The 26,157-nt window shown below is 49.7% G+C and overlaps 1 protein-coding gene and 1 long non-coding RNA gene across 2 annotated transcripts in view; both read left to right on the top strand.

Moving 5' to 3' along the window:
* LOC308057464 overlaps positions 1 to 26,157 on the top strand; it is a 624,999-nt gene that overhangs the window by 155,394 nt on the left and 443,448 nt on the right. The window lies entirely within an intron of this gene.
* LOC308057451 (olfactory receptor 14C36-like) lies at positions 14,142 to 19,428 on the top strand. The gene is made up of 2 exons (XM_080411555.1): positions 14,142 to 18,435; positions 18,800 to 19,428. The coding sequence occupies exon 1, from the start codon at positions 16,066 to 16,068 to the stop codon at positions 16,999 to 17,001; it is 936 nt and encodes a 311-aa protein (XP_080267681.1). The 5' UTR covers positions 14,142 to 16,065; the 3' UTR covers positions 17,002 to 18,435; positions 18,800 to 19,428.

Genomic DNA, 26,157 nt, shown 5'->3' with positions numbered 1-26,157 from the left:
ATCGCGCAGAGATGTCTGGCGTGCAGCATAGTGCCCGTGGGTTGGGTACCTATAGGGTTTGGGACTGCAATTGGGAAACTCGCTGGCCGATAGAGCGGCCGGTAGCGATCTCGGGGATAGATCGACTGAGTTCGAGGTAACCGCTGTATCTCGTTGTTGGGAGCCAGGAGAGGCAGGAGAGGGGTAAGCGGGCCTCTGGTAATTCACAAAATATTTGCAGCTGCTAAAAGGTTGTTAACTGGAGCGATGCTATGTTAGATTTCTCTTGGTATTGATTTTGGTTATGGCAATAAGGCATTTGGAATAGACTACCGATTTGAATTTGTCGAATCATAGTGTTTGTGTGAAGTGATGTGTGTGTGATTTTCTCTGAGTGCATGGTCATCCGTGAGAGTGGAATTGAGTGAGAATAAGTGAGAGTGTGGCTGACAGGCGTGAAAAGAGAATTTAAAAGTCAGTTTAAATTCCTTAAGAGTATATTGATAATGGGTAACACCCAAGGGGAGATACTAAAAAAGAGTCCTCTGGGTTGTATAGTCGCCCATTGAAAGGATATTGTTGGGAAGGGAAGCACAGAAAGTAAAAAGACCCTCATTAAATATTGTAATCAGTGGTGGCCATTGTGTAAGTTAGAGGGCGAAGTTAAGTGGCCATTTAATGGAACATTGGATTATAATACTTTGTTACAGCTTATGCTGTTCTTGAGAAGAGAAGGGAAATGGGATGAAGTGTCATATGCAGTTATGTTTTTCACGCTGCGAAACCATCCGGAGTGGCAAAGGGACTGTGGGATAACACCCCCACAGGACCCTATGGTACTCGCATTGGAGCGGGAAAACAAAGAGGGTAGAAGTAAACTAAAAAGATGGTGTTCTTCCTGCAGCATTGGGCAGAGGTGTACAAAGGCAGACAAAGTTCACCAAGCCCCAGAACAAGACTGAAATGACTTGTTTAAACCTCCCCCCCGGGCACAGGACCAGGATGCGGACTCGGAAGGAGCTTCAAATCCTCCTGATAGCCCTGTATCTTCCCGCACTCGGCAGAAGTCTATTTTACAAGCACCCCTCCGAGAGGCGGTGGGGCCAGATGGTGGAACAATGCTACTTAAAGTGCCTTTCTCCACTGCTGATTTGGCAGAATGGAGAAAGATTGCAAAGGATTATAGAAGTGACCCGATAAGTGTAGCCAGGCATTTCCAATTTATCGTAAAACAACACAATCCCGATTGGAATGATATACACTTATTATTGGAATATTTGACTGAAACTGAGAAACAGCTAGTTTTGAGAACAGCAGGAAATTTGGCCGAAGACCATTATAAAATTACAGGAGGGGATGTTAAGGAACATTTCCCCCTCCAAGACCCAAAGTGGGATGCTAATAGATCAGCACATATGCAAAGATTACAGGAATATCAGGAATGGATTTCGAAGGGAATGGAGAGAGCAATTCCCAAAACTATAAACTGGTCAGCTTTATATGCAGTTAAGCAAACTCCTTCTGAGCCCCCGTCTGAGTTCCTGGATCGGCTGAGGGATGTGATGCGCCGTAACACGCCGCTGGACCCTGGGTCTGAGGTAGGGATCCAGCAATTAGTTTCTTTATTCCTGGGTCAATCTGCAGGGGACATAAGGCGAAAACTTCAAAAGCTGTGTTCTACAGAAGGTAGAAATTTGGAAATATTGTTAGATGAGGCATGGAGGGTGTTTAGTAATAGAGAAAAAGAATATCGGCGGGGACAAAAGAAATTGATAGCTGCCATTCAAGAAAAAGGGGAACGGAGAGGTGGTAGGCGAGATTCGTCTCGATTGGAAAGGGATCAGTGCGCTATATGCAGGGGCTTTGGTCATTGGAAAAGGGAATGTCCTAGAAACAGGGAAGGGGATCGGAAAATCTCGGCGAATGTGAAGATAGCCAATGTAATAGAAGACTGACGGGAACCTGGGGAATCGACCCTAGCGGATCCACTGTTATAATTAAGCTAGGGGAAAAGCAGCAACAAGTGGAGTTTTTGATAGATACAGGAGCGACATATTCGGTTTTGAATCAAGCCTTAATGCCTTTAGGAGATGATTACGTTGTAGTACAGGGAGCAACTGGTCAAAGTGAAAAGGCGTATTTTTGCGAACCTTTAAAGTATAGATTGGGAAAACAATGGGGTATCCACAAGTTCTTATACATGCCCAACTCCCCAAAGGCACTTTTGGGGAGAGATTTGTTGGAACAATTAGGAGCAAAGATCACGTTTGAAAAAGGGGAAATTACTCTGGAGGTAAAGGATCGACAATATACACAGGCATTAAGTCTAGTCCTAACCAGTCTCCCCTCAGAAGGGAAAATTGATGAGGAAATTCTGAACCAAGTGTATCCAGGAGTCTGGGCTACTGATGTGCCTGGAAGAGCGAAAAATGCTCCACCTGTTGAAGTTAAGATAAAGGAAGGTCAATGACTGGTAAGGATTAAACAATAGCCTCTAAAGAAAGAGGACAGGGAAGGAATCCGGCCAGTGATAGAAAAATTTTTGCAGCTATGACTATTAAAGGAATGTGAGTCTGAATTCAATACTCCTATATTACCTATTCGGAAGCCCGATGGGTCATATAGGGTGGTTCAAGACTTGCGCGCAGTGAACAGGATTACTGAGGATCTCTACCCAGTCGTGGCAAACCCGTATACCCTACTGACTGTATTGGCACCTGAATTAATCTGGTTTACTGTTCTAGATTTAAAGGATGCTTTCTTTTGCCTCCCTCTCCACGAAGCCAGTCAAAAGTTGTTTGCATTCGAGTGGGAAAATCCTAAAAGTGGTCGAAGGACCCAGCTCACTTGGACAGTGTTGCCACAAGGGTTTAAGAATAGTCCTACCATCTTTGGCAATCAGCTTGCAAGAGACCTGGAATCCTGGGAAGCCCCGTCCGAGAAAGGAAAATTGTTACAGTATGTGGATGACATCCTGATCGCTACCAACACAGAGGAAGATTGTATGGCGTGGACGGTGAGTCTGTTGAATTTCTTAGGGCTTCAAGGATACAGGGTGTCCAAGAAGAAGGCCCAGGTAATGCAGCGTAAGGTGAATTATTTGGGCTATGAGATCAGTGCGGGACAGAGAACTTTGGGGCAGGCCCGCAAAGAGGTGATACGCCAAACTAAAAAAACCCAGACGGTAAAGGAATTGCGAACCTTTCTGGGAATGACAGGGTGGTGTCGATTGTGGATCTACAATTATGGACTGCTTGTTAAACCATTATATGCGCTGACAGCGACTGAGCAGAAACACCTCGAATGGAATAAAGAGGCTGAACAAGCTTTTGAACAATTAAAGAAGGCTCTGATGTCAGCCCCGGCCTTAGGACTCCCGCTTGTGGGTAAGCCATTTCTGCTTTTCTCTCACGAGAAACAGGGCATTGCCCTAGGAATATTGGCACAGGAGCTAGGTCCGTATCGTCGGGCAGTTGGCTACCTCTCTAAACAGTTAGATGCGACTGCAAAGGGCTGGCCTGGATGCCTAAGGGCAGTTGCGGCTGTGATACTAAATATACAGGAAGCCCGATAATTCACCCTGGGCCAGAAAATGACTGTTTTTGTGTCCCATGCAGTGCCGGCAGTATTGGAGGCAAAGGGTGGACACTGGCTATCTCGACAAAGATTCCTGCGATATCAAGCTGTAATAGTGGGACAGGATGATGTGGAAATTGTGGTTACTAACATTGTCAACCCAGCTTCTTTTCTCAGCGGAAACACAGGAGAGCCAGTGCATCATGACTGCCTAGAAACTATTGAAGCGACATATGCAAGTCGCCCAGACTTAAAGGATAGCCCCATAGAAAACGGAGAAAACTGGTTCACAGACGGGAGCAGCTATGTCCTGAATGGCAATACACACGCAGGATACGCCATCACCACCAGTCAAGAGGTAATAGAGTCAGGACCTTTGCCCATGAACACCTCCGCACAAAAGGCAGAAATAATTGCCCTAACTCGAGCTCTGGAGTTGGCTCAGGGCAAAACTGTAAACATTTACACAGACTCAAAATATGCTTTTGGAGTTGTACACGCACATGGAGCAATGTGGAAAGAAAGAGGTTTATTGAACTCCCAAGGGAAAAATATCAAACATGCAGAAGAAATTCTGAAGTTACTAGAAGCTGTTCAACTCCCTGAGAAAGTGGCAATTATGCATATTAAGGCACACCAGAGAGTGAGCTCAGATTTGGAAAAAGGGAATGAACTGGCGGATAGAGAGGCAAAACAAGTGGCCAAAATGAAAATAAGAGTGGCAGGGGCTTTAATTCCCGATAGGCATATTTCCCTACAAGATAAACCAAAATATACTAAGGAAGATCAGAAACTCATTTCAGACTTAGCAGGGTCATATAATGAAGAGGGATGGGCTTATACCCCACAGGGAAAGTTAATTGTTCCCTCATATTTACTGTGGCATTTAATACGGGAAGAACACAGGAAGAGACATTGGGGAATGGAGGCTCTGTATAAGCATCTGATAAAAGATATTTTAGCTAGAAACTTATATACCACAGTGAGACAGGTGAATCAACAGTGTGAACTTTGCCTCCAGACTAATCCAAAGAATACTCCCAAATTAGAAAAGGGCCAGATTGGAAAGGGGAATAGGCCTGGACAACAATGGCAGGCTGATTTCACAGAACTTCCAAGAAAAGGGGGGTACCGATATTTGCTGGTATTAACTGGTACCTTTTCAGGTTGGCCAGAAGCGTTCCCAACCAGAACTGCCAAGGCTCGGGAGGTAACTAAAATACTAATACAAGAAATAATACCGCGTTTCGGGGTTCCAGCAACCATATCCTCTGACAGAGGACCACACTTTGTTTCAAAAATAGTGCAACAAACCAGCCACCATTTAGGTATAGATTGGCAACTTCACACCCCATATCGCCCTCAGTCGAGTGGCCAAGTGGAGAAAATGAACCACTCAATCAAACAGCAAATTGTAAAGTTGGGACAAGAAGCAAACTTGCCATGGCCTCAGTCTCTCCCTTTAGCCCTTTTGCGTATACGGACAAGACCGAGGGCGAGGGAAGGGCTGAGCCCTTTTGAAATTCTGTATGGACGCCCCTATGGAATACAAAAGGGGACATCAATGCAAATTGGGGATGAAATTATGACTTCCTATATGGTGGCATTGAGCAAGCAGCTCAATAAAATTGGAAAACATGTAATTGGGACCCGAGGAAGGGGTCTGGATGGGCCTGTACATGATATTCAACCTGGAGATTATGTATATGTAAAGTCTCTTGCAGAAAAAACCTTGAAACCACAGTGGGAAGGACCATACCAAGTACTCCTCACCTCCTTCACAGCAATCAAAATTAAAGAACAGAATGCCTGGATTCATCATACCCGTGTGAAGAAGTCGCCACAAAAGCTTTGGACATCAGAAATTCAAGGGCCATTAAAGCTCAAGCTAAAAAGATAGGATGTGGGTTAAATTTAACATGATTCTGATAATTTTACAGGTGATAGACACAGCGGCCTGTGGAGAGAACTGGTATGTACAGGCAATTCAAAACATCACCAAAATTTTAAATAAAACAGATTGCTGGATCTGTACCCAAATGCCAAGACATTCTGGTTATGAGATACCGTTAATAGGCATCCCACTGCCAGTTTCCCTAATGAACCGCCAAGACGGCTCCTTTTGGGGAAATACAATCTGGAGCACAGACCCTCAGGTTAAGTGGAGACGGGGACTAAAAATAACTGTTGAAGAGACCAGCATATTAGGGGATAACTGCCTGGTAAGTTCGGGAAAAGGGCTGTTTATGGGAGAACACCTAAATTGTAACAGAAGTCATACATTAAATATGACAGGTAGAGATTTGGGATTTTTGAAATTGAACTATGCCGGTCTCCCAACCCCACAAGGGACAGGGTGGTATTGGTTGTGTGGCACAACGGCTCATAAAGTCTTGCCCATAGGATGGCGAGGAGCATGCACTCTGGGAGGTCTGGTCCCCAATATTACTATCATTGATGGGTTAATACAATCCCCCATAAGGAAAAAACGAAACGTTGTAACTAACCCCCTCATAAACACACCAACGAGTTTCCACAGTTTTGCGCGATGGTTCATTCCGTTTTTAGGGGTTAGTGAGTTGGAAAAGGCAATAATAAACATCTCAGCTGTAATAGAAACAGTGGAAAATAGAACAGTTGATGCCCTCCTGGCACTCCAGGAGGAAGTTACTGACTTATCGAAAATAGTATCACAGAATCGTATGGCCTTAGATTTGCTATTAGCCTCCCAAGGGGGAGTATGCACTGTGATCAATGCAGATTGTTGCATGTATGCAGATCAGAGCGGGCGAATCACCGAGGACCTCCAAGAACTAAGGAAACAAGTAAATATTCTACATAAAGTGACACAAGACAACACTTCTTGGAGTTTTTTTGAATTATGGGAGAAATTGACATCCTGATTGCCCAATCTAACATGGTTAAAACAATTATTTGTAATGAGCATTGTAATTGTCTTTCTATTTTTAATTATTAGTATAGCTGTCCGTTGTGGATTTCGGTGTTTTAAGGGAACTGGAAATTCCTATAGCGAATGGAAGAGAAATCAACTGCAACAAAAATTAGAATCTAATCGATACTTCGAGTCTGAGTAAAAGAATTTACTAATTTATTTGAAAAGGGGGGACTGAGAGAGAGGGGGGTAAGAGATAGGGTAGAGTTTAGCAATTGTAATAGTCTGTTTAGCTGTTTAGGGTAAAAGTTGTAAAATTTAAGCTGTTTGCCAAATCTTACACGGTTTGCTTGGGTACTGTGATAAGGTGTACGGGAGTAAAGGGCTTCATGACCATATAAGTCCAGCTTTATGACCATATAAGTCCAAAGAAAGATTACAACCTTGCAAGAACAAGCCAAAGCTGGTTCTGCGGTTTGGACAAAGAGCAGGACGTTACTGAGCCTGCGCCAGATGTGGGGGTCACGAGGAAGACTCACCTGCCTTCATCCTCAGGACCCCTGACGACCACCACCAGGGGACACTGCGCAAACTCAGTCAGGAGAGAGATATGGAAATGACTTGCAGAAGCAATTTTAATACAAAGTGGGATAGGTAATGCATATGTATAGGTGTATTACATCATATGATGAATATGTAATGAGTTGTCTTATAAAAACAGAGCAAGTTTTCGTGTCAGGCGTGCACGGTTTTGGCGGGACTACTCCCCCGTGCTGCCCAGCGCTGAATAAACATACCTACTTTACAATATTACAGATTGTGGAGTCTGCTTTCCGCACGTCAAGAGGAGATGTTCACTTGGGAGTTGGTAACTGCAGTCTCAGACAAAGGTAAGGGCGTGCGGTTGGCCATTCACCAGCAGCTTCCTGCAGATTTCTTCTTCCAATATGGCTTGTTCTGCAACCCAGGGACACAGTCAGCACAGCTCAGCCTGAAGGCCAAGAGGTACATGGAGCACAGCACAGGCCTGCTCAGGTTTCCTGTGACACTCATCACTAAGTCCTGCATGTGCAAAGGTCTTCTGCTCAGATTCTCTCAACCTCCTGATGAAGGTTAGAAGGAGAACGACATCTCCTTTAGACCGCTAGAGAAAGGGACCTTTACTTGAAGGCCTTGGTTGAAGGGAAAGTGGAAGATGATCTGCAGGAGCGGGCTGGAAACTAGGACCATGCGTGGCAATCAGTTAGCTGAAGGGAATGTGCTCGAGCTTGGAGGTCACTAACCCTGGGAAGACAAGGAGTGTGAATAGACACAACAATTAACATGATGAGCCATGCTGAGAGAGCATAGGGGAGTGGGGGACGGATGCTGGGAAGGAAAGGTAACACCTTGCTGTTAATTGATGGTAGTTAACCATGAGTTGGGGATTGCCTAGGATGCAATGCTTAGCTTCAAGAACCAATCTGTTTAAAACGCGCAGCTTCAAGAACCAACTGTTTAAAACATGCAGCTTCAAGAACCAATCTGTTTAAAATGCACAGCTTCAAGAACCAATCTGTTTAAAACGCGCAGCTTCTGAAATGGATATAAACTTGTGCTACTGTACAATAAATTGACATTGGCTTGTATCACCCTGCGTCCCATCAATCCATCGCAGCAATGATCCCTGACCAACATGGCACAGACGCTTCCTGGACTTGTTTTGAACAAAAGACAAGGCAGGAATGGTGAAAAATGTAGATGGCACCTTTCAGTCAAGAATGGGTGACTCTGGTAAAGTAGAAATCAAGAGCAAGTCAACAAGACAAACTGTAGCAGGGCTGAGTAGAGAGGAAAGATCCCCTCCACCAACCGTTGGGCAGGGCTCTTCCTAATGCAGCCCAGGATGCCATGGGCCTTATTTGAAAGGTGCAAAGCCAGGAGAAGAGGAGGCTTTGGGGACACCTAATAACAGCCTTCCCATATCTTCTTGGGTCATATCAGCAGGAAAAGGCAGCCAGGTTCTTGCCTCTTGTGTGTGATGGGACTGTGAGGGCCAATGGGCATCAGCTGAAGCAGGGGAAGACAATGTCCTTCCCCACGAAGACAGTCAAGCAGTGGAGCAGATGTCCCACAGAGCTTGTGCCATGTCCATCCTTGGAGCTTTTCAAGCCCCACTCGAAGGAAAGCCTGAGCTACTTGCTTCAACCCCATAACTGATCGTTCTCTGAGCAGCATGTAGGCCTGGACACCTCCGGAGGTCCCTTCCAGCATGAATGATTCTGGATCTGCATCCACCATGGATCCTGCCTTCATGATGGCAGGGAAATCACTCCGGTTTCCAGCAGCGGTTGAAGCCTAACAGAAAGTGTGTCAGATGACCTGCGACATTCTTTTCCCACTCCAAGCTTTGCTGCTCAGATGCAGGGCTGCTTGGCTGCTTCCTATGGATTCCTGTTCTTCACCCTTTCCTACCTTTTTCCCTCCTTTCCCATGCACAATTGCTTCTCGGTGACCACCCTTGTATCCTCCCATGCAAGTAGCCCACCTCTCCTTTCCCTTTCCTCCCTGGCCATTGGCTGTCCCCCTTTGGTGATTCTGAGATTGTCACCATAGGTGGCCACTCAGAAGAAGGATTGATCATCCCCCTTGACTCAGCATCATCCCCCTTGACACAGCACTGTTGTGGCCACATCCGGGTGATCTGTGCCTGGGCTTGGAGGTTTCTCATTCTGGAGGAGGGAGGAAAAACTGGAGAGGCTGTGGAGGATGCCTGCCTGGATGGAGCCTGTGGAGGGAGACTGAAGGTCCTCAATGTCTTGAGACAGGCAAAGTGGAGCCTCAGGGCACCACAGGAATAGCATGCACCTGCTTGAAGGGGGGTGTCAGAGATAAGGGAGTGATTCCTGATAGTGACAGGAAGAGAAAACCTCCGCAAAGTGCTGCTTGGAAAGGTAAGATTGGATGTGAAGAGAAAGAAATGTCCCTCTGAGGGTTGCCCTCTGATGCCAGAGTTCACCCAGAGGGTGCCTGGATTGTCCCATGGCTTTGAGCTTCAAGGAATAAGCAGGCATGAGGGGAGAAATTTCAGAAAAGGCAGAGAAATGCGGGTGTGAGGGCTGGGTAGGAAAGCAAGGAAGAGTCCAACCCCCAGAGTGGAAAGAGCTGCCACATGGACAGTGTAGGGCAACTTGCAGTGGAGATGGCCCAGGGCTGCAGCAAGGCCGAATGGCCCCACAGGGGGCTGAGGCCTCTGTCCCCCTGGCAATGGCAGCTGCCCATGCCGCCAAGGCCTGTGACAGGAAACTTGATTTGGAGGGTCTTCTCTTCTGCCCTCCAAAAGCCTGGGGGTCAGGGCTTGGCCTTTCTGCTTCATACAAAAAGCCAAATGTGTTTTGCAGCATTACAGCCACCGACACAGTACCTTTGCCTACCTGCAGGTCTGGCCTCTAATTAGCTCCTCTAACGAGTCCATGGGGACGCTTTGTCAGCGATGGCCCTCAGCGGGACCCATCAATGTTTGAAGGTATTTTCAGTGTTGCTTCTGACTTACATTCCTTGAGTGGTTGGTTCAGCCTGCTCTCAGTAGCTCAGGTTCATGGCAGGAGCCCCCAATGCCCTAACGACGTATTTGCCTTTTTGTCATTTCCTTCAAGTCTTGAAGAGCTGTGCAGCTAATTGAATCTGTTCCACTCACGTAGGTAAGAGAGAGGATTTCAAAGTGCACTTGAAAGTAATTATTTTTCATTTCATAGGTTATATTTTGCTCCTGATTAGGGTAGAGAGGAGGTTCTAGCAGCAATCTCCAAGTGATAATGATGCAGAGGATCTCCTCAGGATATCTGGACTGGTAGGAATCACAGTCCCTTGAGGTCTGACACAGGATGGACAACCTTGCTCTGAATGTCCCCAAGACCACCCTTTTTCTCATTGTCCCCTGGGACTCACATCCCTTCTCCTTACATCAGACTTCTCCCCTCAATTCTGCAGGTGGGTGCTGCAGCTCCTTTGCACCATCCCCACCTGTTTGCCTTAGAGGACTGGCTGCACACAGGTGCAGAAGAATTATTCAGATCTGCAAGCAATGTCAAGAATGATTAAGTGTCATAAATAGACCAACAGCCTCCACAAGCAGATGCCAATTCCAAGCTGTCTCTGATGAGGTGCCTTTCTGCAAGGGACACTCTCGTGAGAAATCTTTTAGGCTGTTAGATACAGAAAGATAGATCTAAACAGAAGGGAAGAGCTGGGTAAGGAGACCGTTTGGCTGCAGGAAGACACGCAAGTTTTTCCTTCCTGAAGCTAAAAACAGCAGTACAGGTGAGAGGTACCTAAAAGACCAAAGACTAAAGGGAGGAGAAAACTGGTGAATAACTGAAAGAGCCTTTGCCTGAGACAATCTGCTGAAAAGATGACTTCAGAAGTCGTCACTGTCTCCTGCCCAGGTGCAAATATGCTAAAGATGAGAGAAAATAAGGGTGTGGTATAACCGTAATAATAATGGTCAAGTATTGGTATAAAATCAATATTTCCTTGAAGTATCGCTTTTGAAAGCTCCTTGAATTGGCAGACGTCATTTGTGAGAAATGACAAGTAAGTGTTGCAACTGTCTTGAAAGGAGTCCGTAACTGCAGCTCGGGGAACCACAGGCTGCACGGCCCCCCATGGTGAGGGGTGTGCCACCAGTTAGAGTCCCCTTGGGTGACATTTCTGGCACCTGATCGGGTAACTGTCCAGGTGGATTTTCCAAGGGTAAATCCTGCCTCGCCAACCTGACAGCCTGCAGTTGTGCGTGAGGAGCTCCACAGTGGATGTCATTTCCCTCGGCTTCAGCAAAACTCTGCCCATGGTTTCCCTCAGTGTTCTTCTGCCCAAGTGAGGCCATGACACTCTCGGTGCATATAGAAAGAGATGGGTAAAACACCAGTGGGATGGTCATGCTGGGAGAGCAGTGGGGAAGGGCTCACACCCCACCTGGAGGCCACTGGGACATACTGGCGCAGTGTGGGCTGAAGAGGGTCCCAATCGGAAAGTCAGCCAAGTAACGACAATCGCACCAATGTGGCTACATATCATCCTACTTTGTTTAGCAACTTTGTCATATTTATACTTCTAACACACTGTTCACGCGGCAGCTGCCTGACAGTCATTGGTTGTCGGTTACGTATTCCTGTTACCTGTTGATTGGTTGTCATGCTGCAAGCGCCTAATAAGGATGTGCTAACCTAGCGGTTTTCATATCTTGCTTGGCATCCGGCCTTCTTCTTGTACAATGCTCATTATTCTTTATTCTGCCTATTCAAGGACAGTACAAGATCTTCAAAGTAACTTTGTAATCTGCAGGCCAGGGTTGTCCAACTCCTGCAAGTGTACAGTATGCCCTTGTTCTGCCAAGAATTCCCCTACACATCCCCCTTTTCCTTTTTGGACAACCCAGCCTCTATCAACAATTGATTCCAAATCTTTCTTCATACAGGATAAAATACAACAAAAGATAACAAGCACAGCAAAGATAACAACAAAAATTTAATCCCTTCCATCAATCAGGTTTTCTACCAGCCAGTGTTTCCCCATCCCTTAATTAAGCCACTCGTCATAATGATTTTCAGTAATGCTGTGTTTCTTCATATTATCTTGCAGTTGGGAAAGCTTTTTGTGAATGGTCTCAGAATGATCAGCAAGATTCATAGAGCACATTCCCTCAAAATCCTCACAGCCGTGTCCTTGTGCTAATAACAGAAAATCAATGGCAGCTCGATTTTGTCTTAAAGCATGTCGTATACTGTCGACATCAGTGGTGCGTCATCTAATACTCTGGAGGTAATGTTAATTTGTTCTCTCTCCAACAAGCCAACTGTCTCAACTGAGTGAGAGCCTTGGCAGAAGCAACTTGTGGTGTAAAGAGTGATGCTAAAATGACAGATGGACGTTCCCACAACTCAACATCATCTGTACATTCAGGTCCCAATTGGTATACACTACGTCTGATGCGTTTAAACTTGTTAATTATGTTAAGCATTTGATGGATACTAGGGGCAAATAATGTTAGTTTGCCAAAGTAGCATGGTCCTCCCTGTGCCCTTGCAGGTACGGCGGGCCAGGCACCATCTCCTCAAACGAGGAATACTCCCCGAGGCAACATCTTTGCTTTTTCATTTGTCTCCCCAGACCATGAAACAGGCCAAGTCCAACTGTTACAGTAACCGGTGATGTTAGAATGCCAGGGGGACCCAGGGGCAATCCAAGTATTGTAATTTCTTGGTTTGTGGATCCTAAAATTACCTGAGTCAATGTCTTTCTTGTAAAACCCCCAAAACAAACAGTACTTTCCTGGCATAGATCCTGAGATGTCAAGCTCCTGAGGTTCCATGCCAGTAACATTCAGGCCCTGTGCAATTTGGAACGCTTGAGCCCCCGAGGGGTGCCCTGGAATACCAAGTGATTTGCACCAATCGGCTTGCACAGATCCACTGTTGATGGTGCAAAAGTCATTTGCTGCTTGGTCGAGGTAGTCGGAGTATATTTTACCTGTTGTCCAGTGCCCAAACTCCTTCATATGGTTTAAAGGGACCCCAATCCAACAGGTACGAAATGGGCCAGATGGGGTAGCTAACGATAAGCAAAATGAATCTTGCCCTGTCTTGTTGGCCCAGGTAACCCACATGTTCATTTGTGGTTGGACAGGAACCCATGCTGTTCCTTGTGAGGGCATGCTGATGATTCCTATCAGCCCTACAAGCAGATCAAACAATTTCATTATCTCGCAATCTTCTTCCCAACTGACAAAACAAGCACCACAAGCCAAGAGCTTGTCTTTTCTTTGTAGCTAAAACAACAGTTACGTTTTTTGTCAAGGCCCACCAAGAGAGAGCTTCTATTCTGCTGTCAATACTTTCTGGCATCCATATTGCTGGAAAATGTTGATTTGGCTTAAGGTTCAAAAATTCCCTACAAGTATTTTCAAAAGTAATATTAGCAAAGCTCTTTTGACAATCTAAGTACAAAGCATCATCTTTTCGCAAGCGGCTACAACCTATAACAAAATTCTGTCTACAGTTACCACAACTTAATATTATTGCTGCTCGTACCCTACAGTTTCCACAAACAGCATTCTTCGTATTACAAATTTTTGTCAAAACAGCATTACAAGCTCACAGCATTAAACACACGCTCCTTTAGGAGTACTTGGATCCTTTGCTGCAGTCTTCCTGGTGTCCTGTCTAGTAATGGGTTAAAAAAAGTTGATGCTCATGCAGAAAACTTATTCTAGTAAGAGAATTGCCAGTGCTGGAAATAAGTGTGTGTCCCCAGGTGAGGCAAGGCCCATGAGGGATTGCCTCATCCTGCTGCCCATCAGGTTCCCCTGCAGCCCCAGGGACAGCTGGAGGGAGCCCAGAGGGGCAGAGGAGGGAGGCAGGGAGAGCTCAAAAGCAGACCTTGGTGGGAGGCTGCTGAGAGCTCCCTGCTGGAGAAATCTGCAGAGCCCTTGAGCCGGTAAGTGTGTGGCTGCAGGGCAATGCCTCTGCAGTTGCTAGCCGGGTCTGCAGCAGCTGGGGCCCCCCCAGCCTGTGGGACCGTGTGGGAGCCTTTTGCTGTGGAGGAGGCCAGTGTGCTGCAGAGCAGGGCTTCCCTGCTGCAGCGTGGGAGGGCCAGGGCATGTGGGCTGCCTTGTGCCAGGGCCGGCTGCAGGGCTGTGAAGATGGCTGTGCAGGCAGGGGTGCCCAGGGCTGTCCTTGCCAGCAGGGTCCCTGCAGCCGCGGGGGCTGTGTGCTGGGGCAGGGGCTCTGCCGCCTGCCAGGGGCAGCTCTCAGCCTGCCGGGGGGCTCCCGTGTGGCTGCGGGCAAAAGGTGGCGTGGAGGGAGCGACCCCCAGCAGGACAAGGTCTCAGTGATTTTGTGTTGGTGCTGCATATATCAGAGCTGTTCACATCTCCAGGTCATTTCCAAGGGGACTTTCCATGAGCACGTTCATGGCAGGGGTTCACTGCTTGGCTCTGTGCTTACCTGAATCTCTGCTGCCACTTTTCCGTGGCTCCGCTTGGTGGCAATGGAAACTCAGCTGTGCAGGTCAGAGCAGGGGCTGAGATGCTGAAAGCATCACAGGGAGGTTGATGAGGAAGCTGAGCAAGTGCCTTCCCTCCCCAGCACGCTGCAGATGAAACCAGCATCAGCTCTCCTTTTCCCTCAGGCTTTGGGGGAGCTGTCTGTTCCGGCGTGCAGACAGAGAGCGGCTGCAGGGCAGAGCTGGGCACACAGGGGCTGAGATGGGCTCTGTGAGAGCTGGCAGGGAAGAGCCCTGGGGCCAGAGAAAGAGCTGCTGGCAGGGACAGCTGCAGGCAGCAGAGCCCTGGGCAGGGAGGGAGGGAGATGCTGAGGGGATCCCTGATGCAGGGCAGATAGGGGCACCTCCTGGACATGGTCTGCCGTGCAGGTGCCTTCCCTGAGCAACACACCTCTGCTCTCCTCTCCCACCCAGCACAGCCTTTAGACCGTTGGTTTCATGTGTTTCAACACCCCCTGGTCCAGCAGAGCAGCAGAAGGGATGAAGTGCATCTCTCCTGCTGCCACGCTGCCATTTCTCGCTGAGCAGAGCCTGAGGGTGACTGTCCTGCACTGCTGCTGTGTGGGAGGTGGTGTGCCGGGCTGGGCAAGGGGAAGGAGTTCCCGAGTGTCCCTTTGTCTCTCTCCTGGCCTTGCTCAGATGCTAGTGGCATTGCAGACAGGCTCTCTGGCAATAGGGGTTTCAGCTACCGGCTCAGGCACAGACCTTGTGGGTCCTCCTGTGCAGACATGTCCTCAGCATGGAGGTGTCCCAGCTTTCCCCTAACCGATGATGCTGTGGGCAATGCAGTCTGTGAGGCAGGGGAAGGAGCAGAGTCTGCTGCAAGAACTTGCCATGGTCATGACCCTTGACTACCTATTTCAGGTGTCGACTGAAGCTGTATGTGCCTGCCAGGGCACACAGTGAGCCCTGGGTGTCCTTGGATAGCAGTGTGGTGCTGAGCCTTCGGGAAGGGATGAGCCATTCTGTTCTCTGCAGTGGATCCCTCTGCTCTCAGCAGTGCCTGGCTGCTTGTCAGTGTAACATGGCAGTGTGATCACTCTCCATCTAAGAAAGGAGCAATTGCCGGGCAGCTGGGAAGGAGAGGGATGGAGAGAGCAGAGTGCCTGCCTCTGCCCTCAGGCACAGACAGTCCCCTTGCCTCTCAGCACTCACTCTGCTCTCCCTGAGCACAGCACAAAGCCCTCCTGACCTGACTCTGGCCATGGCCGCTGCTCAGCACGGGCAGAGCCGATGCTGACAGGCCCTTCTGCGCTGGGAGCAGTTTGGGCTGAGCCAGGGCAAGGCCAGGACTGGCCCCTGCCCCCAGGGTTCCCATGAAGCCCCTGCTGCAGAGCAGGGCTCACTGCTGGGCAGCCAGCGGGCACAGCCCCTGCTCCTCACAGCACACTCGGCCAGCACTCAGCACAGCTCCAGCCACGGCTCGGAAGGGAGCTCTCCTCGGAACGGCAGAGGGGGGGACATGGGGCAGCGGGGACGGTTCTAGGAGAAACAGCTTTCACTTGGCTCACAGAAGTATCCTCTGACTTCTTGCTATCTTTCCTCCTTGAGCAGGTCCCCATGCCCAGAGGCAGCAGATGTCCAACAGCAGCTCCATCACCCAGTTCCTCCTCCTGGCATTTGCAGACACGCGGGAGCTGCAGCTCTTGCACTTCTGGCTCTCCCTGGGCATCTACCTGGCTGCCCTCATGGCCAACGGCCTCATCATCACCACCGTAGTCTGCGACCACCACCTGCACACCCCCATGTACTTCTTCCTCCTTAACCTCTCCCTCCTCGACCTGAGCTCCATCTCCACTATTGTCCCCAAAGCCATGGCCAACTCCCTCTGGGACACCAGGGACATCTCCTACTCAGGATGTGCTGCACAGCTCTTCCTGATTGTCTTTTTCCTTTCAGCAGAGTGTTCTCTCCTCACTGTCATGGCCTATGACCGCTTTGTGGCCATCTGCCAGCCCCTGCACTACGGCACCCTGCTGGGCAGCAGAGCTTGTGTCCACATGGCAGCAGCTGCCTGGGCCAGTGGGTTTCTCAATGCTGCGCTGCACACGGCCAATACACTGTCACTGCCGCTCTGCCAAGGCAATGCCCTGGGACAGGTCTTCTGTGAAATCCCACAGATCCTCAAGCTCTCCTGCTCACACACCTACCTCAGGGAAGTGGGGCTTATTGTGATTAGTTCCTGTTTAGTCTGTGGATGTTTTGTTTTCATCGTTCTGTCCTACGTGCAGATCTTCAGGGCTGTGCTGAGGATCCCCTCTGAGCAGGGACAGCACAAAGCCTTTTCCACGTGCCTCCCTCACCTGGCCGTGCTCTCCCTCTTTCTCAGCACTGCCATGTTTGCCCACCTCAAGCCACCCTCCGTCTCCTCCCCATCCCTGGACCTGGTGGTGTCAGTTCTGTACTCGGTGGTGCCTCCAGCAGTGAACCCCCTCATCTACAGCATGAGGAACCAGGAGCTGAAGGACGCACTGAAGCAGCTGATGCAGTCAGGTGTTTCTCAGCAGCAATAAATTATCCATGGCCCTTCACAAGGCATTTCCAATTCATGTCTGGAAACTCCAGTGAGTTAAGCATTCTATTTGTGACAATCGTGTTTGTCTAGCAATGTCTACATCTGTTGCATGTGGGAACTCAGCGTTTCTGATCCATTGGCCTTTCTAGATGTGCGTGGGTGGACAATTAACCTTGAGTCCTGTCTCCCATCTCTGTAATAAAAGGAGGATTTCTCTAGTTCCGATGTCTGGTGAGTGGGCACTAATTCCAAAGCTGAGCTCAGGAACAGGCTGAAGGAATTGCCCCCAGGAGCGTGCTGCTGGGCTTGGGTTCCCCATGGCTCAGGGGAGGAGGGCATGGGGCAACGCGTTAGGGCATGGGCCTGTGTTGAGCTTTGGCGTGTGGGTGCCCAGTGCCCATGGGAATGGTGGGTGACCAGGAGGGATGTGCCTGGGACCATCTCCCTGGGCTTTCAGGCACCGCTGCCCTGCACAGCAGCACCGCCTGCTCAGGGCCATGCCTGAGACCACCTCCCTGGGCAAGAGCAGGTGTCTCTGTGTATGCCCCAGCTGGGGCAGGCTGATGTGTCCCTGGTGCAGCAGGAGGTGCCTGGGGAGCCCCCAGGCCAGCAGTCTGGTGCTGGGGACAGGGACTGGCCCTGAGGGGCTGCCGGGAGTGGGCAATCAGGGTCCCTGTGAGAGAGGAGCAGCAGACAGAGGGGGACACTGGCCTCTGTCCCTTCATGCCATGGCTGGAGCCAGCCCTGGGGCTGACTGGCAGGATGAGACCCCTCTCTGCCCACCAGCATCTCCTGTGCCCTTGTGATGGTCTATGGCCATGGGGTGAGTGCCCAGAGCTCTGCAGCCCCCTTTGGGTGGGCAATTGCATGGGGCCAGCCCAGCGTGGGCTGCTGTGTCTGCCTGGGCTGGGGAGAGGGCAGGGGAGGTGGACAGAGCTGGGGGGTCTGGGCTGGGAAGGTCCAGGGAGAGGGAAACACCAGTGAGAGCTCAGCTGTGTGGGTGTGCAGGGTGGGGGCACACAGCAGGGTGGTCCTGGTGCAGACCCAGGGGTCACGGTGAAGCAAGCAAGGCACCAATGGAGCGGGACTGAGGGGCCAGATCTGTGCCGTGTTCCCTGCACACCCTCAGAAAGCTGCAGAAGGGAAATTTTCCCGACAAATTCCCAAACACTGCTCATTTCCATGTCTGGTCATATACCCCAGCCCTCATTAGGGACCACTGCTGCATGGCCACCTCTGTCCTCCTCCGTTGCCCAGAGATACCCAGCTCTATCAGCATTTCTAAATATCAAGGGAGCCATCTTCCTACTGACTCTTGCTACACACAAGTCCCATAGCTCTTGCCACAGTTGGTCTCTCAGCGAAGGCCATCGTCAGACACCTCCAACAAGATCATGTTCTCATGGCTGTGTTCTAACAAATATTGATTGATGTGGATAACTGGCTAGCTGAAAAAGTTCACAACGACATAGTCCAGCTGGTTGGACAAAAATGCACATCGCTCTCAGCTTATCTGAAGTAAAGCAAAAATACACTCTCCTTGGCTGTTCTTGTTACACAATAACAGGAAGATTGCGGTCGGTAAAGAATGTTGCAGGTGGGAACAGAAAACTACAGAAGAGAAACTAGGGGCAGGCTTGGTATTTAGGCAACTAACCAATAATGAGCTTAACTTTTGTAATATGTATGAGCTAATTATAACAAGGCATAAATGGTGACTGTAAGGGACAATCAACGAAGTCTGCTGATTACTCATATTGAGTGACTGTGTCTTCCCTCCGTCGCGACAGATTGAGATTCCACCAGCTGGCCTGGGTCCAGCGCTCCAGTCTTTCACGCAGAACCATTTCTCAAATAATAGTCGTGCTTTCTAAGCCTCTCTTTGTCCATAATGTGTTCCATGTCCCAACTATCCTTATGGCCTCTGCAGGACTTGCTCTGATGTGTCAGGGTCTCTCTTGTGCTGGGGAGACCCATTCTGGGCTGAGCAGTCCTGATGTGGACCTGTGGTGGGTTAACCTTGGCCAGTGGTGAGACAGCGATTCAGCTCCTCATTCGCTGCACTGACTCAACAGGACAAAGGGAGAAGTTAAACCAGCAATGCTCATGGGTCAAGATAAAGACAAAGAGATCTCTTAATCATTCTTTTCATGGCCAAAGATGTGTCGTCTTTTCCAGATGCCAAAAAAAAATGTGTGGGAAAGATTAAATCATTTCCAATTAAAAAAGTGTTTGGATTGTGAGATACTATGCAGGAGAAACAATGGGAGAGAAAGCCTGGCTTTTCTGGGGGAATCAGTGTCCTTGGTGTCCACTGGATATGTAAGCAAGGATGCCAGAATTCCAGGGGCTTGTGGGCAAGTTCCTCAGACCAAACAGGTTGCCCACTCTGATGCTCACCTGCACCTGGGACTCCCCAAAGAGGCCAAGATGCTCAGGGATGTCAAGAGGAGTGCCAGTCTTGGTTGTAGTGACTATGAAGTTCTGGAGTCCCTGATGCCCAGGTAAGTGGGGAAGGAGAGCAGCAGAGCACAGCCCAGGACAGGAGGGAAGGAGGACCTGGCCTGCTGAGGGCACTGGCAGATGGGATCCCATGGGGGCAGGGCCCTGAGAGCATCCCTATTCATTCCTGGCCCTGACCAGCCTCACCTGGGGCCTCCACCCAAAGCTTTGTCCATGGCTCCAGGAGGCCATTGAAGCCAGGCAAGAGATTCAGCCCCAGCATGATCTGTTCTGTAGGTGTGCAGGTCACCTTAGAGAGGTGTGTGGGTCTCCTTAGGGTCACAACAACAGGCACAGCTTTGCCTGCCCATGGACCTTGTTGGTTCGGAATGTCAGCATCACTTCCCAGCTATTCTGAATGGGGTGGCCAATGATATGGAACCATGGCCCTCCAAGTCCTGGGGACTTTCTGCTGCCTCCCTTCCTTCCTCAACTCCCTCCCAGTCATACACACCTTCCTTGCTGTAGTGGCTTGTCTCTGGCCAAAAGCCCAGCAGCCACCCAGCCGCTCCCTCCAACTTCCCTCCCCAGTCAGGGCCCAAAAATGAACACAGTCACGGACAGGGGGTCTAACGAGGGATGAGCATGGGGACACAGTCACTTCCCGCGCTCCCTTGTCAAGGCACCTCTTCATGCGCTCCAGGGCACTGCTGGCTGCCTCTGCTGCCAGGTCACAGGGTGGGATTGTGTTTTGCCTTCTGTCCCCCAGCACCACCAGGGCCTTTTCTGCACAGACACTGCCCAGCCAGGCAGGTCCCAGGCCCTGCAGCTGCAGGGTGTTAGTCCATGCGAGGGAGGTGCAGGCTCTGCCCTTGGTCCGTCCTGCATCTGTGCAGCTCCTGACAGGGCGGCCACCCCACCTGCCAGGGTTCCCCTCCATGGCATCCCTAGGGCACAGGGATGGTCCTCTCAGTTTGGTGCCACCGACAGACACTGTGAGAGTTGCCTCAACTGGGTCATCTATACAGCCCTTAAACTGTAATCCGGAGAGTCCTCTGCAACGTCCACACTGCCCCAGTATGTCCCAGTGGCCTCCAGGTGGGGTGTGAGCCCTTCCCCGCTGCTCTCTCAGCCTGACCATCCAGCTGGTGTTTTACCCATCTCTTTCTGTTTGCACCCAGAGTTTCATGGCCTCACTTGGGAAGAAGAACGCTGATGAAGATTATGACAAGACTTCTGTAAAGCCAAGGAAAATTACATCCACTGTGGAGCTCCTCACGCACAACTGCAGGCTGTCAGGTTGGCGAGGCAGGATTTAGCCTTGGTAAATCCACCTGGACAGTTACCTGCGCAGGTGCCAGAAATGTCACCCAAGGGGACTCTAACTGGTGGCACACTGCTCACAACTGTCTCTTACCCAACTCTTCCCTTGTGTTTAGATCTATCTTTCTGTACCTAACAGCCTAAAAGATTTCTCATGAGAGTGTCCCTTGCAGAAAGGCACCTCATCAGAGACAGCTTGGAATTGGCATCTGCTTGTGGAGGCTGTTGGCCTATTTATGACACTTGATCATTCTTGACATTGCTTGCAGATCTGAATAATTCTTCTGCACCTGTGTGCAGCCAGTCCTCTAAGGCAAACAGGTGGGGATGGTGCAAAGGAGCTGCAGCACCCACCTGCAGAATTGAGGGGAGAAGTCTGATGTAAGGAGAAGGGATGTGAGTCCCAGGGGACAATGAGAAAAAGGGTGGTCTTGGGGACATTCAGAGCAAGGTTGTCCATCCTGTGTCAGACCTCAAGGGACTGCGATTCCTACCAGTCCAGATATCCTGAGGAGATCCTCTGCATCATTATCACTTGGAGATTGCTGCTAGAACCTCCTCTCTAACCTAATCAGGAGCAAAATATAACCTATGAAATGAAAAATAATTCCTTTCAAATGCACTTTGAAATCCTCTCTCTTACCTACGTGAATGGAACAGATTCAATTAGCTGCACAGCTCTTCAAGACTTGAAGGAAATGACAAAAAGGCAAATACGTCGTTAGGGCATTGGGGGCTCCTGCCATGAACCTGAGCTACTGAGAGCAGGCTGAACCAACCACTCAAGGAATGTAAGGCAGAAGCAACACTGAAAATACCTTCAAACATTGATGGGTCCCGCTGAGGGCCATCGCTGACAAAGCGTCCCCATGGACTCGTTAGAGGAGCTAATTAGAGGCCAGACCTGCAGGTAGGCAAAGGTACTGTGTCGGTGGCTGTAATGCTGCAAAACCCATTTGGCTTTTTGTATGAAGCAGAAAGGCCAAGCCCTGACCCCCAGGCTCTTGGAGGGCAGAAGAGAAGACCCTCCAAATCAAGTTTCCTGTCACAGGCCTTGGTGGCATGGGCAGCTGCCATTGCCAGGGGGACAGAGGCCTCAGCCCCCTGTGGGGCCATTCGGCCTTGCTGCAGCCCTAGGCCATCTCCACTGCAAGTTGCCCTACACTGTCCATGTGGCACCTCTTTCCACTCTGGGGGTTGGACTCTTCCTTGCTTTCCTACCCAGCCCTCACACCCGCATTTCTCCGCCTTTTCTGAAGTTTTTCCCCTCATCCCTGCTTGTTCCTTGAAGCTCAAAGCCATGGGACGATCCAGGCACCCTCTGGGTGAACTCCGGCATCAGAGGGCAACCCTCAGAGGGACATTTCTTTCTCTTCACATCCAATCTTACCTTTCCAAGCAGCACTTTGCGGAGGTTTTCTCTTCCTGTCACTATCAGGAATCACTCCCTTATCTCTGACACCCCCCTTCAAGCAGGTGCATGCTATTCCTGTGGTGCCCTGAGGCTCCCCTTTGCCTGTCTCAAGACATTGAGGACCTTCAGTCTCCCTCCACAGGCTCCATCCAGGCAGGCATCCTCCACAGCCTCTCCAGTTTTTCCTCCCTCCTCCAGAATGAGAAACCTCCAAGCCCAGGCACAGATCACCCGGATGTGGCCACAACAGTGCTGTGTCAAGGGGGATGATGCTGAGTCAAGGGGGATGATCAATCCTTCTTCTGAGTGGCCACCTATGGTGACAATCTCAGAATCACCAAAGGGGGACAGCCAATGGCCAGGGAGGAAAGGGAAAGGAGAGGTGGGCTACTTGCATGGGAGGATACAAGGGTGGTCACCGAGAAGCAATTGTGCATGGGAAAGGAGGGAAAAAGGTAGGAAAGGGTGAAGAACAGGAATCCATAGGAAGCAGCCAAGCAGCCCTGCATCTGAGCAGCAAAGCTTGGAGTGGGAAAAGAACGTCGCAGGTCACCTGACACACTTTCTGTTAGGCTTCAACCGCTGCTGGAAACCGGAGTGATTTCCCTGCCATCATGAAGGCAAGATCCATGGTGGATGCAGATCCAGAATCATTCATGCTGGAAGGGACCTCCGGAGGTGTCCAGGCCTACGTGCTGCTCAGAGAACGATCAGTTATGGGGTTGAAGCAAGTAGCTCAGGCTTTCCGTCAAGTGGGGCTTGAAAAGCTCCAAGGATGGACATGGCACAAGCTCTGTGGGACATCTGCTCCACTGCTTGACTGTCTTCGTGGGGAAGGACATTGTCTTCCCCTGCTTCAGCTGATGCCCATTGGCCCTCACAGTCCCGTCACGCACAAGAGGCAAGACCCTGGCTGCCTTTTCCTGCTGATATGACCCAAGAAGATATGGGAAGGCTGTTATTAGGTGTCCCCAAAGCCTCCTCTTCTCCTGGCTTTGCACCTTTCAAATAAGGCCCATGGCATCCTGGGCTGCATTAGGAAGAGCACTGCCCAAGGGTTGGTGGAGGGGATCTTTCCTCTCTACTCAGCCCTGCTACAGTTTGTCTTGTTGACTTGCTCTTGATTTCTACTTTACCAGAGTCACCCATTCTTGACTGAAAGGTGCCGTCCACATTTTTCACCGTTCTCGCCTTGTCTTTTGTTCAAAACAAGTCCAGGAAGCGTTTGTGCCATGTTGGTCAGGGATCATTACTGCGATGGATTGACGGGACGCAGGGTGATACAAGCCAATGTCAATTTATTGTACAGTAGCACGAGTTTATATACATTTCAGAAGCTGTGCGTTTTAAACAGTTGGTTCTTGAAGCTGCGCGTTTTAAACAGATCGGTTCTTGAAGCTGTGCGTTTTAAAGAGTTGGTTCTTGAAGCTGCATGTTTTAAACAGTTGGTTCTTGAAGCTAAGCATTGCATCCTAGGCAATCCCCAACTCATGGTTAACTACCATCAATTAACAGCAAGGTGTTACCTTTCCTTCCCAGCATCCGTCCCCCACTCCCCTATGCTCTCTCAGCATGACTCAGCATGTTAATTGTTGTGTCTATTCACACTCCTTGTCTTCCCAGGGTTAGTGACCTCCAAGCTCGAGCACATTCCCTTCAGCTAACTGATTGCCACGCATGCTCCTAGTTTCCAGCCTGCTCCTGCAGATCATCTTCCACTTTCCCTTCAACCAAGGCCTTCAAGTAAAGGTCCCTTTCTCTAGCGGTCTAAAGGAGATGTCGTTCTCCTTCTAACCTTCATCAGGAGGTTGAGAGAATCTGAGCAGAAGACCTTTGCACATGCAGGACTTAGTGATGAGTGTCACAGGAAACCTGAGCAGGCCTGTGCTGTGCTCCATGTACCTCTTGGCCTTCAGGCTGAGCTGTGCTGACTGTGTCCCTGGGTTGCAGAACAAGCCATATTGGAAGAAGAAATCTGCAGGAAGCTGCTGGTGAATGGCCAACCACACGCCCTTACCTTTGTCTGGGACTGCAGTTACCAACTCCCAAGTGAACATCTCCTCTTAGAACACGAGAAGTGATGACTAGAATGGGTTTCCCTGGCACAAAACACTTCAAGAGCTCACAGGAGACAATGTGGGATAAGTCTTCTGCAGGCAGGATCTGCACCACTTGCTGCACCACTCTCCCAACACTGTAAACTCCGTGTTCCCGGCCTCGGAAGGGACGGCATACAGCTGACACGATTGTCTCTGTGTGTAGAGAGTTTGCTCTAACCAAGGCCATTTGAAATGACACTTTGTCTCAGAGTCCAAGTGCCTTTCTTACTGCAGCCATAACCAGCTGGGCTGCTGATGGCCAATCCCCCAAGGGAACGGGACACTCCAGGGACCTCAAACTCGCCTTCATGGCCACGTGCCTCCTAGTGGCCTATGAGCATCTCAGATGTAATGGGTGTCATAATGATAGCCCAGATCATCAGCCTGCGTGTGGCCTCGGTTACTCCTTGGTTAGCGGTTCCTGAATTGGAGAAGGCAGCGATAACGAGATGCACAGCAATGGAAGAGATGGCCAAGGACCCTGCAGGTGCCATGAAGGCTTTGCAGGAAGAAGTGTGAGAAATAGCCCCTAGAGCTGTACAAATTGGAATGGCATTAGATATGAAGCTGCCGTCTGAAGGCAGAGTCTGTGCTGGTTTTAATACCAGTTGTTGCCTATACGTAGATCAAAGTGGGAGAATTTCTACAGATACATGTGTAAAAAAAAAATTGGAAAACATTCTAATATTTGTCGTGAGTTCAAGAAAGTTCGCGCCTTCTATGAAATTGAAGTCAATTGGAATATTCTGACGTCCTGGTTTCCTGATTTACAACTATGGGTTAAGAAGTTCATCTCCAGATACCTTTCTCCTCTTTCTCTTTGATCACTCCAATCCATTTTACCTATGTAGCTTCTGCTTTAAGGTTCAGAGAGGAAAAGCTGGACTGTCTTTCAGTAGCGTCTGTAATTTTCCCTATGGGCAACTCTTCAGTAGTGGCAATAGACCTCATGGGGATTTGCTTGAACTAACAATTATACAGCTGAGAAATGTATTTTTTATTTATTAATTTCTAACCCACTACCCCCCCACACGCTCACGATAATTAATCCCTCTTTTCTTCCTGTGTACACCCTGTTCTCTAAGGAAAGCAGCCAATAATTACTGCCAAGAATTTGCTATATTCAGCTGCAGAGTTGGTTGAAGAAGTCTGATGTCAAGTGATGTAAGTCTCATGGAGCTGAGGACAGAAATCGTGGGGCTGGAGAGCTGAGGAGCAAGGCTGTCCACGCAGTGATTAGCTCCAGGGACTGCTTTTCCTACCTGTCTGCACCTCCTCAGGAGACACTGTGCATCAATAGCAATTGGAAAAGCCTTCTATCAATTCCCCAAAGTGCTCATTACCTGCCTTTCTCTTTCACTGTGCGGCTGAAACTTATCTCATGAAGTGTAGGAGCCAACCTTGAAGACCAGATGTCCCTGATGGAGGAGACTGGGCTTGTCAGGGCGTTCTGCCTCGTCATGAGCCCAGGGTGTCTGTGGTGCTGTGGACTTCAGGTGTTCAGAGGAGACTGAAGAAACCTCTCAAGAACACCAAGTCAGGAGCAAAGCCCACAGCCCCTGGAAGTGTTAATGGGCTCCGCTGAGGGCCATGGCTGAGAAAGCCTCCCCATGGCCTTGCTAGAGCCCATCCTTGGAGGCTGTGAGTGCAGGTAGGCAAAGGCGCTGTGCAGGCAGCTCTGCTGCTGAGCAAAGCCTTGGCTTGCTTGATGAAGCAGAAAGGCCAAGCCGTGACCTGCAGCCTGTGGGGAGGTCGGTGCTGTCCCTCACACAGGGCTCAGGGCTCTTCCTGGGGACCATGGAAGGTGGGCATCCAATGCCCAGTGAAGGACAGCAATGGCACAGCAACTTCCAGCTTCCCCATGGGGCTGCAAGGA

This window comes from Falco punctatus (assembly GCF_963210335.1).
Source record: "Falco punctatus genome assembly, contig: scaffold_30, whole genome shotgun sequence".
Lineage (NCBI taxonomy): Eukaryota > Metazoa > Chordata > Aves > Falconiformes > Falconidae > Falco > Falco punctatus.
The sequence above is the reverse complement of the archived record's forward strand: the minus strand, read 5'-3'. Positions and strand labels throughout refer to the sequence as shown.

Bases quoted from the DNA above. Each gene is read 5' to 3' on its own strand.
- LOC308057451 (XM_080411555.1), top strand. From the start codon at position 16,066: ATGTCCAACAGCAGCTCCATCACCCAGTTCCTCCTCCTGGCATTTGCA.